This window comes from Pyrus communis, chromosome 10, assembly GCF_963583255.1.
Source record: "Pyrus communis chromosome 10, drPyrComm1.1, whole genome shotgun sequence".
NCBI classification, from domain to species: Eukaryota; Viridiplantae; Streptophyta; class Magnoliopsida; order Rosales; family Rosaceae; genus Pyrus; species Pyrus communis.
In genome coordinates, this window is record NC_084812.1 from 12,732,381 (window position 1) to 12,751,495 (window position 19,115).

The window sequence follows — 19,115 nt, forward strand, 5'->3', positions numbered from 1 at the left end:
GCTGGACCCTGGTTCCTCAGAAACTGACTCTCTAAATGACTAAAATGCCCCTGGCGTATTGTCACTTTCTTGCGCCCTCATACGTGCAGGTCACCACAGCCGAGCCCCACCTCTCCCCCAGCCCTTTGGCCCACCCACCCCCCAGCCCTCCCTCGTGTCAAACACTTAGCTTTCACCACCACCAATCGCCATCACTCCAACTTAGTGCCCTCCCCCACTCTCCCCATCTCTCTCCTCGTCTCTTTCTCTCTCTAACACAAACACACAGAATTGCAAACAGTAGTAGTTCCTCAGCTCCCTCTCTCTCCTCTCTCTCCCTCTCTAAAATTTTTATATACATTTTCTAATCTGCTCTTCCATAACAGAATATAGCAGGATTCAATAACACCAACATCTCCCTCTTTTTCTTTCTAACTTTTGTTCCCAACCTGTACGCTTCTAACATTAGAAAGTTAAAATTTTGACACCAATCTCTCTCTCTCTCTCTCTCTCTCTCTCTCTCTGGAATCCCTGTCTGTTTTCCCCCAAAACCCAAAATCCCAAACCCTCAAATTTACCAAAAGCAACCAACTTTTCCACAATTTGACATTTTGGCCCAGATGGGTTCTGCTCCTGCTAGAACTGCTTCTGCTTCTGCTGTGCTATTGATAACGCTGCTAAGCGTCGCCGTTTTCCGACCCACCACATCAGATCCGAGCGACGAGGCGTGCCTAACCCACCTGAGCGAATCCCTCCAAGACCCAACAAAATCCCTCCAGAACTGGACCAAATCCACCTTCGCCAACCCCTGCAGCGGCTTGAACTCCTACCTCCAGGGCGCCACCTGCAACAATGGCCGCATCTACAAGCTCTCCCTCACCAACCTCTCCCTCCGCGGCTCCATCTCTCCCTTCATCGCCAACTGCACCAACCTCCAGGCCCTTGACCTCTCCTCCAACTTCCTCGCCGGTCCCATCCCCTCCGACCTCCAGTACCTCGTCAACCTCGCCGTCCTCAACCTCTCCTCCAACCAATTATCCGGTCCCATTCCGCCGCAGCTCACATTGTGCGCCTACCTCAACGTCATCGACCTCCACGACAACTCCCTCACTGGCCCCATCCCCCAGCAATTGGGCCTCCTCGTCCGCCTCTCCGCCTTCGACGTCTCCAACAACAAGCTCGCGGGCCCGATTCCGGTCTCGCTGGGAAATCGGAGCGGGAACTTGCCGAGATTCAATGCGACGTCGTTCCAGGGGAACAAGGAGCTTTATGGGTACCCTTTGCCGCCGCTGAAAAGCAAAGGGCTTTCGGTTCTGTCGATCGTCGGGATCGGATTGGGAAGTGGGTTCGCGAGCTTGGTGCTCAGCTTTACCGGCGTCTGCATTTGGTTGAAAATTACAGAGCGGAAGATGGTGCTGGAAGAAGGGAAGATCAGCCACCTCATGCCTGATTACTGAGGCGGAGAAGAAGAGGCTAATTTGGTAATTTAAACCCCCAATCGAAAACCTTGAGCTAAAAAATTTCATGTATTTTTGGTTTTCTTTCACTGGTGATAGAATTTTTGGTTTCTTTTTTGGGTTTTATTTGGTTTTTCCTTTTTCTTTTTGGTGCTTTTGATTCTCTTTATAACGTTCTCACCAATCCAACAATGTACAAAAACCCAATTCAAAACACAGTGCTTCAGTCACATATTGCATTTTTTTCATTTCGCTTTCTGTCTCTTACTTACAATTCAAAACGTTATTTTAACGGCATCTCAAACCAATCACACACTGTAACGTTTTCACGAACTGCTTCATGCAGTTTTAAGTTTTGTCTGGCAGTGAACTAAAATATACTAAAACAACCAAGCTGGTGTTTATAGTGTTTGAGTATTGTGAGCTGGTAGGGAGACCAACAGAACCACATGGTGTGGAAATTGTCGACCTCTGAAGCTCTCAAAGGCGTTAAATCTAGTGATCATTTGTCCAACATTCTGCGCCTTTATATTCTACTTGGAGTTTGATATTATTGTACCAGTTTACAAAACCATAAATTTAATTAAATAAATGAAAGTAAAAGACTGACTTATTACACTGAAATTTTAACAATAATTCACTGTGATGATTATTTAGCATGTTGCATATAGACCGTAGTGGTACCCATTATTGTGGTTTGTGGCTTAATTGAATAAACTTATAAAGTGTGTTGTAGGCTCCAGCCCATTTTGTCCCCACCCAAATAATTGACGTTTTCTTTTTATCTGCAAATTACAGTTTGATATGTCTGTGATATACTTATTTTTGTGTTCTTTGTAAGTTATTTGTGTATATATGTCAGAAGAGGGAGACTTTTTTAAAAGTGGGACTCATCATAAACACTTTGTCACCTTATGTTTTTGGCACAATTTCTGTTCTAATATTATAAAACATAAGAAATGCTAAGGAAACTCTCAAAGTGGAACTCTCCATCTCTGCCACCTCACAGTTTCAAGTTAATTCTCATGTCAATATTATAAAACATTGTAACATGAGGTGTCAGATAATTTATGAAGAGTCTTATTTTTTAGAGAATATTCTTAACATTTCTCATAAACACTGTTAAAAACATCATGAGGTAACAGAAAGTCTATGAAAAATCCCCTTTAAAAGAGTCTCGTAACATTTCTCATATGTCAGACTGTAATTGCAAGTAAAAACTCATTTATCGTTGATAAGATGTCAGTTTTTATGTTTTTGTTTTTGTAAGCGTCGGTCTAAGGCTCGTAGGTGAGGATTTTTAGGATTCAACTTTGTTTTCTTTTGGTTAAACTATGTAATTAGTGACCTTAAGATACTCCTAGATTTGTTTTGAATCGATGCATTGCATGTGTGTGAGACACTTTTTATTACAAACTCTGAATTCTAAATTCTAGTAAAGCTCTAATCTCTTGCTAATTACTCGCGGGGTTGGTGGTAACGTGAACCCTTTTCTTAAGCAACATTCCCATGCTAGATGAAATTTGAAGTATGCTACGGTTCGTTTGTAAGGTGTGCATTGGTGAATACTGACTAAATTGCTCGTACTTAAACGGGTGGATAACTGAACGTAGCAACATTTAGGATTAAAATTATGTTCCAGTAATGTGTGAAGTTAAAACATATAAAACGTGGTTAGCTAAGAGGGGTATATTCAAATGAGATTTTAAAATAATTTTGAGTGATTTGTAAATCCGTGAAGTTTGAAGGAGTTCAATTGAGTTTTATAAACTCAATGTATTTCAAGTGAATTCTAAGTGGATTTAAATAGAGTTTGAGTCTTTTATAATTGAGTCTGATGGATTTCTATAAACTTTGTAAATTTCAATATTGACCTTAAATAACTTTGTGATGTCGTGAAATTACTACGATTCAACATCAAAAGTACATATGATAAACAAATTAGAGGTCGAAATCACCACTAATTATGTGAAAAACCATGGTATTACCATACGATCTATCCTCTTAAAAAACCAATGCTTAGGGACTACCAGATTTCTCTCCGATGAAGTCACTAGCCATCACTGCCTGCAACCAATTACCGGTACATTGAGATACATCGTAGGATACACAGTCGCATAAACATGTGGGCTTGTGTTTTTATGCAAAGACAACTTCCTGTTTAGAGAATGGAGGGATGATCAAACTTCTTGGTTATTCAGTACTCAGTAGTAAGGTAGGGAGACTCGGATCTAATTGTGGTTGAATGAATGGAAGTGATAAACGAGACTTTTGTGATTTGGATGCGGCATGTCGTGTGACGTAGAGGAAGTTGGGGGTAAAGATGGTGAATTGGGAGAGCAATTGATTGTGATGGTGGGAGTGATAAGTCTAAAAAAAATATCATGAGAAATATGGAAAGACAAACTAAAACAAAATCTCAAGGAAAAATGTAAGATTCGTTATGATTTAATTTACACTATAAACTTTCATAAAATCCATCAGTTTTAAAAATCTTACCAAATCGCCACTCAGTATTACGGTCTGGTGGTATTCCTCTTCACTTAAAAGTAAGAAGTTTTAGGTTCAAATCTTGTGGATGGTGAATTCGATATCAAATTAGATTACCCATTGTGTAGCTTAGCCAAATTCTCCCTTTCCTTAGTTTAAAAATATCGATGTACTAAAAAAATTAAAAAAAATAAAAAATCTTACCAAATCAATGATATTTTGAATACATGTCGGGAACTTTTATAAATTCATTTAAAATCTTATGTTTTATTCTTCAAACAAATAATATTATCTACATTAATATGGTTCAAATTCGTTTTTGGCGAGAATTGAACCTAATACCTCTCACTTACAAGTAAAGATGAATACCACTAGACCGTAGTACTAAGTGGCAAAATCTTATTTAAATACATCTAAAATTCTATGAATTTTGGTGAACTCATTTGAATTATTGATTGATACCTCTATTCTATACTTTTAAATGCTATTTTAAAATTCTAATCGAATAACATTACATTTTAAAACCCTTTTGAACTTATTTAGTTAAAATCTCAATTGAATATACTCCTACTACCTCAATCCAACTAAATTGGACAAAGATCCTACGGAGAGGAATTTAGTGACCAAAGGAATCATCGAAGTATGTCAAATTCCTTGAACATCCAAAACACTAGGTAGACCCGCCAGACTTGTCTGTGTCTAATCAAAGAGTAGCTGATCTGATATGATCTGATCCAATGGTTGTGGAGATGCTAAATATTATGTTTTTCAACTCACACCGAAAGCAGAAGATGGTCAAATGAGGTTTCATTCTTCTCATTGAACGGGGGTCCTCCTCCTAGAATGGCATGCATTACATCATGGGGATGGGGCCCTTGCAATGGGTTGATTGTGTTTCTTTCAACTTGTGCAGTTTTCCCATTTAATTTTTCCTTAATTTTGCCACTTGAGATTGGGAGATTTTTCAACGTGTTTTGATCACAATTTGGCACACCCAATGTAATAAAATAATTAATTGAAAACTTGATGAAAGAATTTTAACCAATTATATCATGACACTTGGTATACCAGATTGTATTTCTAACACAGTGATTTTTTTTTACCTTAAGATTACATGGCTTGTCTATTTTGTCACTTGAGTAGAATCTCAAGTGATGTTCCTTTACCTTGCACTCCTCTCCTAATTTTGTCTCTTAAATCTTTTTATTTTATTTGTTGCGTCCAGTGTTGACTAGAAAGAAAAAGATAGATAATAAGTGAAAAGAGAAGCGCAAAAATTACTCTCAAAATATTTGTAGTTGCAACTTTAATCCATGCTTCATGGTCACTTAGTACTACATAGGGTCTAGTGATATTCGTCTTCATTTGTAAGTGAGAGGTCTTAGGTTCGATTATCGTCAAATGCGAATTTGAACTACATTATTACTAGTTCATTGTGAGGCTAAGCCACTTCAACCCTCTTAATATAAATAATATCGTTGGTTCAAAAAATCCATGCTTCGTGGTCGGGAGGACCGGTGGGTTGGAGTTGGACCATACTTGATTTTTCTGCAGTGTCAATAATCACAATTCTCTATATTGTAAACAATAATTAAACATTATTTACGCAAAAAAGAAAATGACCAGTTTAATTATCTATCATATTACATTGCATAAATAGAAAATTTCCAATGTTTTTTTTTTTTGGGTCATGCTACTGATACGTATCATGAAAGAAAAATCACTAATTCTTAGCCCAAATGGAATATGTGGAGCTTCAACATATTTTGTTAATAAACGATAACGTTAGTGAGTTAAGTTATTAATTGTTACGAAGGAGGAAGAATCAATAAGGATCGAGCTTGCACCAGAGTTTGCAGGAGCCAATGTGTATATGGGCAAATTATAGGGTATTAGTTTACCTTTAGGAATAATTTTTGGTGAGTTGGTAAAAGTTAATAATCTTTTAAATGATGGCAAATTGGCAAAGCATGGGTACGATTTACGAAGGGCAATGCGCGGTCACAAACTTTCTTTTCTTTCTGTTTTTTGACAAAATGGGCCGAGCACTTGAAACTTCTGAACGCTTGAATTTGGCCCACATAGCCCATCTCTCAATTTCTACAAAAACGAATTAAAACCAAAGAAAAAAATGCCCTTCTTTTATTTACTATTCTTTTTGCTCGCTCCAAAACCAAAACCCTAAACCCCTGAGAGCTCGAGCTCAAAGACTACAGACTCCCATGGCTGAAACCACAGAAAAGCCGCCCAAGGAAATTGAAAACGAAGAAGAAGAGGACCAGACCTTCGAAACCCTCGGGCTCGATGGTCGCCTTATCCGTGCCCTAAACAAGAAGAAAATTCACAAGCCCACGCCCATTCAGCAAGTCGCTATCCCTCTCATCCTTGTAAGTTTTCTTTCCCCAAATTAATTTGATTTTATTCTCTGTTTGGATTCGGAGAAAATTTGGAAATGGAAATTGAATTCGAGGTTGAAACCGTTGTTAATTTTACTGTTTTTGCTGTATTTGGAAATGTGTTTCAGCAAGGTAAGGATGTGGTTGCTAGGGCAAAGACTGGTTCTGGGAAAACATTTGCGTATCTGCTTCCGTTGCTTCAGAAGCTGTTTGCTTCTGAATCAAAGAAGAAACTTGCTCCGAGTGCAATCGTTCTCGTGCCTACTCGGGAACTCTCTCAGCAGGTTTGTGGATTTTGTTTGATTACCCGGTTCCAACTGATTATGCCCTTTTGTATTTCTCTGTGTGTTTGATTATTGAATGCCAATGTTTGTGGCGCATATGCAGGTTTATACAGAGGTTTCATCATTGATTGAATTCTGTCGAGTTCCATTGAAAGTTGTACAGTTGACAAGCAGCATGCCTGCTCCTGATTGGGTGTGTTCACCTTTTACCAATTATATGAAACGAACACGTATGGGTGATTCTAAAACCATTTTGCTGACTCTTATCTTATCTACAATTGTTCTTGCAGAAGACCGCTTTAGCGGCACTACCTGAGATTCTGGTTACTACACCAGCTTGCATAAAGAAATGCTTGTCAGATGGTGTTCTTCAACCAGCTTCCATTGATGATTCACTAGAAATTCTCGTTCTTGATGAGGTGAGGGAACAGTTATTGGCACAGATGCACAATCATATTTGTCAGTTTTACTTTAGTGATGGAATTCATATTCATTGCTTGCTGCCCCAATAATTTTGTTCTCCTTCAAAGACTATTTGCTCCTACACTGATTCTGTACCTGATAGCTTATGCCTATGCGTTATTGACAAATATTGTATTAGAGTTGTAATTGTTACCTGAAAATTCTGCTACGTTGTTGTTTTACATGGTTTTAGAATTTATAGGTGCATTGACTTTATAATTTTTGCACTAATCTATGGCTGGTAGGTACTATTACGATATTCGCTTTTTCCCATTGCCAAGTTTTGAAGATTGTTTACTTAGTATTATCCCATTGACCGATCACTAAACTGTATTTTGTTTCAGGCAGATCTTCTGTTGTCATATGGTTATGAGGCAGATATAAAAGCATTTACACCTCACATCCCTAAGCGTTGTCAATGTCTTCTTATGTCTGCCACCGCAAGGTTTGTTATTTACAGAATATCTGCACCAATCTTATTTTCGTACCAATCTTATTTTCAGAATTAGAAACGTAGGAGTTGATGTTAAGGATGATGAATTTGGTTCCATTATTATCTCTAGATGGATCAAAGGTGGATTTTATCATTTTTTTCACTTGAGGTTTTTACTTTGCAATCTGCTATTGATGCGATACCTAGCACATTTTGACACTTGGCAGTGATGATGTTGAAAAACTGAAGAAGCTGATTCTGCATAACTCTTACATTTTGACTTTACCTGAAGTTGGAGATATCAAGGATGATGTTATCCCGAAAAATGTTCAGCAGTTCTGGGTAAGACTCGTGATGCCTTTAACAGGAAATCACATAATCCCAACATTCTTTTGTTTCACCATCTTTGCCAAAAGTGCTTTATGATTCATGACTCATTCAACATAGAAGTAATAGTTCAGTTAGCACAGTCAATCTGTATATTTTTTTCATACTATAAATTACTGAAACATGTAAACTCTATTAGCACAGTCAATCTGTATATTTTTTTCATACTATAAATTACTGAAACATGTAAACTCTATAACCATTTAGATTTTTCAGGTATAAATACTATGCTTTGTTTTGCCCAAAACGGTTTATTTTTATTTTTAAGGCATGTCTACTTCAGTTTAGTTTGTCATCTTTCGTTTACGCTATCACCTATGTATAAGTTCCCTCTCTTTAGGTAACAGTGATCTTATGGGTTTTTGTGTGTTTTTCATTGCTTTGTGTATCTTTTATGTGTGCCAATTGAGTTCTTGTTGAAATGAGACTTTCATGTGTCTATTAACTTTCTTTTTTCCTTAGATATCATGCAGTTTTCGTGACAAGTTACTGTACATACTGTCCCTCTTGAAGTTGGAGCTGGTTCAGAAAAAGGTTCTGATATTCACTAATACAATTGACATGGGGTTCAGATTAAAACTATTTCTGGAAAAGGTATTTAAATTTCTTTCAGATGCGTAACGTTTTTTTTCTTTCTAAAACACAATCCTTCAGAGGGAGGGAGGGGTTGATTTATGCCGTTATATAAGTCTAAGTTATATAAGTCTAACTGCCTTTATACTGCATAATCATAACTTATTATCTGTCTGCTTTATGTACTTTGTTACTGTCCATTTTTGCAGTTTGGAATCAGATCAGCTGTTTTAAACTCAGAGTTGCCACAAAATTCTCGTCTGCACATTCTTGAGGTTTGCCAATATCCGAATCTATTTGTATTCCAGTCTGTTCATGTTTTGTGTTTTCCTATGTTATGGGTTAGAGTTATTTCTCAGGTCTACCATCTACCATTTGGAGAATTATGTTTTACGAAATCCTTACAACTGTAGTTTGTCAACAGGAATTCAATGCTGGGCTTTTTGATTATTTGATTGCGACTGATAACAGCAAATCAAAAGAGAGTGAAGACAAGGCGGAGAGTAGTATTGAACTAAAAAAATCTAGAAAGCATGCTAAACATAAAGCTGACTCTGAGTTTGGAGTGGTGCGGGGAATTGACTTCAAAAATGTACACACGGTATGTCATTACTATTCTTGTTGGTGTTTTTTTGCGGGCTATCATTCTTTATATTAAACTCTGACCGGGTTAGTTCTAGGATATCATGTATGCATCCTGGATGATTTATTTGAACTCGATAGCATTGATTTGGTAAAATCAAATTCACATTTTAATTGCTGGTTTTTCATTCCCAAGAATATTTATGAATATCTGTTACTTTGAAAGTGTGTCTTCAAATTACTATCTTGAAAGAGTGTACAATGTCCCAATAACTGTACTACGTATCTATCACTTACCAGTTGCAAAGTTGACCATTTATTATTTGGAGGGAGAATCTGGAGGAAATATTAATCTTATTTTATCAAATAGTTATAGCTGAAAAGTGGTGAAAATTCTGGATCAGTGAGTTTTTCTTCAGTTCATTCATTATTTTTATAGCTAGGAGTCCCATAGGGCTAAAATTTACATTTGTAACTTAATTAAGAATGTCAAAGGTTCAAGCTTCTTTCCACGATCACGTTGGCCACCTAAGCCATTGTCCTAGAATTCATTAAGTCGATAACCAATTTCTTGTGCCTTGTCAATCTGAGGTGGGAAGATATAATTTATTTAACTCATGCACCTAAATGTCACAATATATGTCAGTATATCCCTTTGGGTATTATATAAGAGTTACAGTTTTCTATTTTGTTATGTATTGGCTTGCCATAGTGCTCCTTATTCATGTTGTTTACACTTGTGATTTCTTCATTACATACCCCTATTCAAATGTCTCTTTTTCATGTTGTGATTGGATAGAATGTCTTGGTAATTCAAGTCATGGTGGGCTTCTGCTGTTTCAGGAGCCGATGATTGTTCCTTGAGTTGCTAGTTTAAGTTTTTTTTTTTTTTTCGGTTACGGTGGACCAAGTTCACCTTTAATGAAAATTTGATTCCTTTTATATTAATGAAAGATTTCTTTGTTTTCTGTGTTTTAAAAATTATATTATCAAATACCATGCTCAGTTAGCATTCTGTTTAACCATACCAACATTTCATTCTTTGATGCAGGTTGTAAATTTGGATATGCCTCTAAGTGCTGAAGGATATGTTCATCGAATTGGACGTACAGGAAGGGCATATAGTACTGGTGCTTCTATCTCCCTTGTGAGTTTGTTACTCGATGATCATTACATCTTTAACACACCCCGCCCCACTCCATTTTCCCTTTTTAAGGAAACCAAATAATCTGAATTTCACACCCTGAACCCTGTTATAACCCCATGCATCCTCTGTGGAAGTTTTCAAGCTCCTTGGGACGTGTCAAATATAACCATAGCTGGCTGTTCCAGCGAACCCAAAATGCTTGTACAAACTTTTGTTTGTTGTGCACGCATGTGATGCAACAGTATATGTTCTAAAAAGATTTCTGTATAAATTTAGGTTTGTGTGTTTCATCTTGCCCAAGACGTGTATGTTTAATGCCTCCATAGAAGAGAGAGTTGATAATGATAATTATGATGATCTTATCTTGTGAAACATTCTCATTTTAATATTTGTTTCTTGTAACAGGTGTCTCCAGATGAGATAACAATCTTTGAAGAAATAAAATCCTTTTTGGGGGATGATGAGAAAGATGATTCAAACTTAATTGCTCCATTTCCTTTACTGACCAAGAACGCAGTGGAGTCTTTAAGATATAGATCTGAGGTGATTGTTCTGATTCATTTATCTTTCATGGTTCCCTTTGTCTTTGCATTAAGGTTTCATTGGTCATCTCACTTTTTTCGCTTCCTGAGTGGACCCTTGAGACATTGTCGTCCTATTAACCATAAATTTCCAACTTTCTATCACCTTGTTTTGCATCATTCAAATTCCTAATCTGACACTGACTGGAAGCCTAATGTATGCTCAAAGCCGCAAGATCACTGATGATAAACACCGACTTTTGTAGGATGTTGCAAAGAGTGTGACAAAGATTGCTGTCAGAGAATCGCGAGCTCAAGATTTGAGAAATGAAATTCTCAATTCTGAAAAGTAAGTATATACCATTATTGCTTTCTTTATCTGTGATTCGGTATGAGGCTGTGGCCCTTTAAACATTGGGTGTAACTGCTCGTGTTTTTTTTTTTTAGTTCTCTGTTTTCCAGCCTTCGCTTTCTCTTCACTAACCTCTCTACGATGACTTATGTTTTTGTTTTCTAACGGTCTGCTTCTATATGTTTAGGTTGAAATCGCATTTTGAAGTTAATCCAAGAGACCTAGGTATTGTTAGTTGGATGTATCAAGTGTCATTATACCCATTTCAGTACGATTTCAAGGTACAAGATTAAACCATTACTAATGTTTATTATTTGTGAGCAGATCTGTTGAAACATGACAAGGTTCTCAGCAAGAAGCCCCCCGCTCCTCACCTACGTGATGTTCCTGATTATCTGTTGGACGCAACTACTAAAGAAGCCAGCAAGACCGTTAAGCTTGCTAGAGCTGCAATGGGAAATCCCAACCCCGCTCGCCGCAATGGATATAAGAAAAAAACCAAAAAGAACAAGGACCCCCTCAAGACTTTCACCACTGAGGTACTTTAGCGTTTGTTTATATGTAAATTCTTTCATGATTTTAAGTCTTATCCGTTTCACTTAGACATATACAACAAAGCAACGAAGCCTCGTCCCAACTACTAATGGGCAGATACAGGAATTGGTTGCTAATGTATTTTGTATTAATCTGATGCCAGGGACAAAAGAGAGCTCGTAGGGACGGGTCGAAGGCAGAAGGTAAAGATGGCAATGACTACCGTAGACAAAAGAAGAGAAAGTAGACAAAAGAAGAGAAAGGCGTAAGTTATCTTTTGATTTCATCCTTATGTACTTGTCTAAACAGAGAAGCAAGCAACCAACTCCCTCAATTTTGTATCAAGATATGTTGATAATTTATGGTTGTTTAAACACCTGCTTTATTCAACCACCCATCTGCAGTGTACTTAAAGGTGGGCTCAACTTCTTTGTCCAGTTATACAATCTTACCCACAAATTTTGTATTTGGTTTAAAATTGATTGAACTAATGGTTACAAATCTCAATTTGCTGAATTGATCACAATCAAATAACGACGATGCGTGGATTGTTTTTTCCTCCAATTAGGTAAAATGATTGACGTTTGGTTGCTGAAACTTAATTATTGACGATATATTGATCTGATATCAACGAAAGAAAGATGATATAATGTTGAAAATGGATTATTTCAGCATCAAATGTCAAAGTCGCGATATTAATTCCAACACATATGTGATTGTATAAATTATTAGTATATTGTATTTAGGATATTAGAAGACGCTTTATCTTTACAATTGTTTTACTTACCTTCTTGATTTACTATAAATAAAGGCCTAAATTTTGAAAAATAATATTGAATTCCTCAAACCTATTCTTCATTTCTCTCTTTTTGTCTTTGACGCGCCTTATCTTTCTCTCTCTAATTATTGGCCACAACACAAGTGATATTTTTGCAATTGCATAATTTCAGCAATTTTTATTTTTATTTTTGTTTTGTTTAATATGTGGTTCAACTTTTGTTGTCTACATTTAATTGTTATTTAACAACAAAATTGTTTGGTACAAAGACAAGTCTCAACTCACAAGGTAACCGACTACGGTACGATTCCGATTTACATTTACTCGGAGGACCACACTTGAATGATACTCCAATTCTCTCTCGTGATATATATAGCAATCAATGGCTCTTTTAAGATTGAGTAGTTGTTACTTCTTAATATACTTTATGATCGATTCACAATTTTTTTTTGTTCATAATCGAAACTATTTATATTATAAATTTTTATATAAAGATCAAATTTACACAAAAAAATAATTAAAATTAAGGTTATTTACTCAATCAATTTTAACAAACATGTAGACATAGAGGCGCACCGCCATTGGGGTCATCAGTGGCAATGGCCGCTCCGTGATTTTTGTAAATGCTAATAATGCCAAGATGATCCTCTCCGGATCCTCTTTGTGAGGATTCCAGAGATCCTTTAATCGTGTCTGTTCATCGTACATCGTGCGGTCAGAGAATATTTTAAATTTTTTATTTAAAATTAAACACAAACAGTACATGACGAAAACTGGCTGCACGATGTACGATGAACATACACGATTAAACAATTCCCGAAATCCTTACAAAGAGGATTCGGAGAAAATTCTCATTCCTAATAATGTTCGGAAGGTTGTAATATTTTAGCTATGGAGAGTTTTTTTGTCAAATAAATGTAAAATAATTAAAAAAACACAAATTTTGGGGTCCAATATCAAAATGGAAGATGCATCCTGCCGACATTCGATTTTTTATCTGAAAAAAAAGGCCCAAAGTTTAGAAAAAAAATGTATTATAAATTAAAATAAAATCTTTATGTGTATATTGCCTATACTCTTTTAAAGCTTTTTTTTTAAGAAGATCATTTCTAATTGTTGGATTAAAATCTAAAATTTAGGTTTTAAATCAACCCGATCATTTTTTAATGGTTGGAAATAAAATAAATTTTGCGTTAAAATTTAAAATTGAGGCAAATTTAACCCATAATTTAGGTTAGAGTTAAAAGATTGGCCTACCAAAATTTAGGTTTTAAACTAACCCAATCATTCTCCAACGGTGGCAAATAGCCTTCTACCACAGTGGTGGAGATGAGTGTTACCCTTGCACTACAGGGTGGGTTTGAACTCCGTCGGTTCCTTAATCTAACATCTAATCTAACAATTATATCGTTTGACAAATAAAAAAAAAAAATCATTCTCCCATAGTTGGGTCTAATTAAGTTTGGGTTAAAACATAAGGGTAATTTTAAAATTTTAAATACAGTAAATGCAACAGCTGATCAATGCCCAGCTATAGAGGAAAACACAAATAATTCGAAAAAAAAATAAAAGTCATCTAGTAGGCTTTGATATTTACTTAGGGTCCCTCCATTGGTATTCAAACAACCAAAAGAGCAAATGTGAGACACAATGGACGACAAAAAAATCAACAGCCGCATTTGAACACAAGGTGGAGTCCAAAATTACAAGCTAGCAAGTCAGCCCAATGGACAAATTGATGAACAATTGAAAGAATTATATACAAGTTAGATGAAATTGAAACCGGTTTAGCCTCAGTTACTGCAGCAAATGGTGAAACAACAATTCTTTGCAGGCATTAGGAATGCCAGGAAGACACCGGTGACTGCAATCTTGAATCCCCGACTTTCTTGAATTTCTTCCATATATGGATGGATGACCATCGATTTCGTATTCGGACAAGCCATGTTCAAGAATTTGACAAGAGTTTTTCATCTGCTTTATGACCTCTTCTATAATTCTATTATTTTCGGAGTAAGACGAGCTCAAAGTTTGGAGCGGTTGAGTTACTTCTTTACAATTCCCACCAGAATTCCATTGACCTTCCATGTTCAATGAGTTACAGTTAATCATAAACTGACTTGCACAAGTTTTGACTTTTTTTTTTGTGTAAATGGGTTTTGAATTTTGAGGGGTTTTTGGTCAATTCACATGAGTTTTTACATTTTTGTTATATTTGAATTTTTTTTTATAATAAAAAGTGACATTTATAAAATTGGGTGTTAAATTTTGCTATTAATGATAAATACTCGTCAAATAAGTTGTATACAATCCAATCCAAAAACGAAAAAAGACATGTTATAAAAATTTGTTTACTGCGTGACACTTGCTATTTTAGGAACAATTTGATAATAAATTGACACATTTTTAAGAAGTGATTTTCACACTGTTATTTCTCCTTCCTTACACATTCATCTTGATCTTTAACATTTGTATTCAATGGCGGAACCAGAAATTATTCGGTGGGTGGGCTAAGCTAAAATTATCACCATGAAATTAATAATTTGAAATTAATTTGAAGTAAGAAATTTATAATTTTTTTTTTTCTAGGCTTCTAGCCTTTAAAATTTCAAATGAATAAAGTAAGTATAGAAGTTTTAATTTATTATTATTAAATTTTAGCATGGTTAAAGTGATGAGTTTATTTAACTCTTATTTTTCTGCCATTTAGTACTACGGTCTAGTGATATTTCTTTTCATTTGTAAGTGAGAGGTCTTGTATTCGATTCTTGCCAAAGGCGAATTTAAATCATATTATTGCTAGTTCATTGTAAGGCTAAGCCCACCTCCTCTCCCTTAGCATATAACATCATTTGTTCAAAAAAAAAAAAAAAACTCTTATTTTCCCTAAAAATAGGATTTAGACTTTTCATTTGATAGGTGGGTTGTGACAATTAAAAATCATAAAATAACCTAGATGATTAGTATTTGTAAGTTTAAAGATACTCTCAAAATTTCTTGCCAACTAACTAAAGTCCCTCCTTCCCATGATCATCTCACCAAGCCAAAATGCTTTTGTGGGAGACCGCCAAATACAGGACAACATCGTCATCGCCCACAAGGTATTCCATTTCCTCAAGCTCCAAAAGACCAAGACGAAGTTCGAGCTTGGCATCAAACTAGACATGAACAAGGCTTACGATAGAGTTGAATGGGACTTTCTTGAAGCCACTATGTTGAAAATAGGGTATAGCCGATTGTGGGTAGGGCTTATTATGAGTTGTGTCACGACTGTGGAGTTTTTGGTGTTATCGAATGAAAGTTCGGGTGATTGCTTTAGGCTAACTCGTGGCCTTTGCCAGAGGATCCAATCTCCCCGTATTTATTCTTTATCATCAGCGAAGTCTTGTCCCGGTTATTCATGCATGCTTCTAAGACAGGTTTTATTGAAGGAATCAGGATTAGTGCCCACGGTCCTACATTATTTCACTTATTATTTGTGGATGATACCCTAATTTTCTTGTTGGCATCAAGGTGAAATTGCAAAAATGTGGACAGGTTGTTGAAGACTTATTGTCACGTCTCGGGACAGGAGGTCAGCACCCAAAAATCGGTTGTGTATTTCAGTGCTAATAAACCCCGTCTGTTTAGGAGGAGCTATGTTGGATTTTGAACATGACAAGGGTGGAGGATCCTGGAACCTACCTTGCAATCCCAGTGGGGTAGGGTAAGACTAAGATGGCGACTCTGTCTTATATTAAAGATCGAGTATTGTAAAAAATTCAAGGATGGAAGAACATATTTCTTTCACATGCCAGTCTTGAGGTGTTGATTAAGGCAGTGGTTCAAGTGGTGCCAACTTACCCAATGAACGTTTTTCGCCTCCCGGATAGGCTTTGCAGAGATATTGACGGGGCAATCACGAAATTCTGGTGGGTGAATTCTGATAAGGCCCGGGGCATCCACTAGGTTAATTGGCGGGGCATGGGGATGCCCAAGTGTAATGGCGGTATGGGGTTCAAGAATTTTGGGGACTTCAACCTCACTCTTCTTGCCAAACAGAGTTGGCGTCTTATCCAGGAGCCTAATTCATTATGGGCTCGGGTCTTTAAAGATCGGTATTTCCCAAATTCCTCATTCTTGGAGGCTAAAAGGGCAGGCTAAGCTTCATGGATATGGTATAGTACTCTGGAGGGACGAGATGTAATTATGAAGGGTGCTCATTGGCAGGTTCTCAATGGTAGGCAAGTTTGACTATAGAAAGATGTCTAGGTCCCAAGTATTGTGGTTGGTCATCTTATCCCCATTAGCAATGGTGCGGTGAATTTGGAGCAGACGGTAGAGTCAATCATTAATCATAAGGCTGGTGTATGGGATTTGGATCTTATTTATAATGTCATCTTGATGACGGATAAAATGGCAATTGAGAGTTCTCATTTTGGTGATCCCGAGAGGCCTGACCGTCTGGTTTGGCGGGCATACAAAATTGGGAGATACATGGTTAAATCAGGTTATCGATAGATCATTGGGCAAAGACCATCTTGTGCAGGTCCTATTGAATCAATTAACTCGAATGTTTCGAAGTTGATTTGGGGAATACAGGCGTCTCCCAAGATGAGGAACTTCATGTGGTGGAGATCATGGAGCTATTGCCACTTCTCGAAACCTGTTTTGGAGATGATGTTCCCCTTCCCCTACATGTCCAATCTGCGGTGAACATGACGAGTCAACTGAACACCTCATCCTCTTATGCCCATGGGTGGAAGCGGTTTAGTTTGATGGCCCCCTTGGTTTTTGATTGGACTAGAATTTCATTTCATCATTTGATGCTTGGCTTCTTGGGGTGGGAAATGGGAATTAATGGATCTAAATTGGAGAGGGCGAGGTCTCTCATACTGGTTGCGTTCTCCTGCTGGTTCATTTGGAGATCCAGGTGCATGTCAGTCTTCGAACATTACCAACTGTTGCCCTTAAATACAATTGCTGCCATCAGGAACGCGTTTGATTGCTTCTTTTTGCAACGCGCTGCTTGCCTTCGTCCTCCTTCCAGCGGGCATCTATCTGGTCCCTTCCATGGTCCCTTTCTCCTCTAAATTTGGTTAAGGTCAATGTCGATGCTAGTTGGAGGTCGGGGGATTCTCGAGGTTTTGCGGGTATTGTTATCCGTGATGCTCACTACAGATGCATTGAGGTGGCTCGGGTGGAAGTTGCTGCTTTATGTGCTCTGATGGCGGAAGCCATGGTGATTTAGGAGGGGTGTGCCCTTGCTCGTCGAAGGAACAAGCTCCAGATTGTTGTTGAATCTGATTCCAAGCTGGTGATATCCTATCTTAATGTTGGCTTGGATTGTACTCCTTGGGAAGTTCTCCTCATTCTAAGTTTTATCTTGGCTTTGGGAAGTTCTTTCCAGGCTTGTACCTGGTCTTGGATCTTAAGATCAACAAATGCTATGGCGGACTTTGTTGCGTCGCATTGTGCGGCAGGGATACGCAATTCTGTGTGGGTCAAAATACCTCCATCATCGCTTGTGGGAATCCTCAACAAGGACGGTCTCCCATGCCCCCGTAAGTTGTTTTGGTTAGAAAGCGTTGGATTGGCGTGTTTGTCGGTGCTCGGCTACGTCTTGTAACCCTTACATCCCTCTTGCTTTCTCTCTGTTGGTTTCTGTCAGCCTTCGTGGCTCTCTCCTTGTAATTTGGCTTTTGCCTTGGTTTTATGAAAGTCCAATTTCCTAAAAAAAAAATAGAACTAAAACTTCTTCTATGCTTAGCCCATCGGAGCCTTGTATTTGGCTCTACCAGTATTTGTATTATTATTTTGAGAAGACCAGTGTTTGTATTGAATAAATAAAAAATAATTACAAAACATAAAATAAAATAAAAAGTATCGAAATTGTTTCTCTATTTTTCTTTTGTGTTGAGTTAGGCTCGAATGGTAGCCCTGGACTGCCCAACTAAAAAGCTGCATGCTGTTCTTCAAAAAAAAAAAAAAAAAAAAGCTGCATGCTTTTAATAATTTGTGGTCCATGGTTTTACGATTTGGCCCTTCTTCTTTTAGGAACTTTAATTTTCAGTTAATATGATTTTATGATATTAGAATTATGTATGCTACTTTTCTTTTCAAAAGGATTATTTTTTATTTTTTTATAATTTCATTATTATTAACCGGAGGGGGAGAATTCAAAATTATAATAATTATTTAGAAGAGAGAGAGGAATTTCGAACCTTGAAGGCATGGGTGGAAACTCACACTCATCCACTAGGATATTATATACACTAGTTATTAATCTTTTTGTCAATTGAAATTCTAGGAAATTATAATTTTAACCCTCCCCTCAAAACTGAAGAAAATTAAAAGTATGGACAATTTAATAATTACATAATAAAATGAATTTTACTATTTTTACGCCACTCTCACAATCATGTACACATATTAGGTCTTATTTAAAAATAAAAAACAAGTAAATTTATTTAACCTCTCTGAAGCACACCCGTAAGGGTACAGTTTGCTAGTTTTAGTTAAAATTTTCTTAATTAGTAAGAGGACTAATGAACTTAAACCAACCAAAATTACATACTACTAGTGCCACTATAGTTAGGGGCACCTCTCAAATATTTAATATTTCAGAACTATGTGAATTCATTTTTGTGGTTTGTATGATGCCACTAATTCCTATGTTCTACAAACTTGGACAACTGATATTTTATTTTCGTTAACGGACAAGTCTTTCTTTTCTAATCTTTTCCTAAAAAGTCAATAAT

General features: G+C 36.8%; 2 protein-coding genes across 2 annotated transcripts; both read left to right on the forward strand.

The window, feature by feature from the left end:
* The first annotated feature begins 255 nt into the window (after positions 1–255).
* On the forward strand, positions 256–1,659 carry LOC137746785 (receptor-like protein 44). The gene has a single exon (XM_068486791.1). It carries the CDS (start codon positions 600–602, stop codon positions 1,434–1,436), a length of 837 nt encoding a protein of 278 aa, XP_068342892.1. The 5' UTR covers positions 256–599; the 3' UTR covers positions 1,437–1,659.
* A 4,419-nt stretch (positions 1,660–6,078) lies between these two features.
* Positions 6,079–12,172, forward strand: LOC137748396 (DEAD-box ATP-dependent RNA helicase 16). Its single transcript, XM_068488543.1, has 15 exons — positions 6,079–6,313; positions 6,451–6,606; positions 6,710–6,799; positions 6,897–7,025; positions 7,413–7,513; positions 7,729–7,843; positions 8,351–8,482; positions 8,671–8,736; positions 8,886–9,062; positions 10,095–10,190; positions 10,596–10,733; positions 10,978–11,060; positions 11,251–11,288; positions 11,388–11,602; positions 11,761–12,172. The coding sequence occupies exons 1-15, from the start codon at positions 6,149–6,151 to the stop codon at positions 11,842–11,844; spliced, it is 1,785 nt and encodes a 594-aa protein (XP_068344644.1). The 5' UTR covers positions 6,079–6,148; the 3' UTR covers positions 11,845–12,172.
* Positions 12,173–19,115: the final 6,943 nt, after the last annotated feature.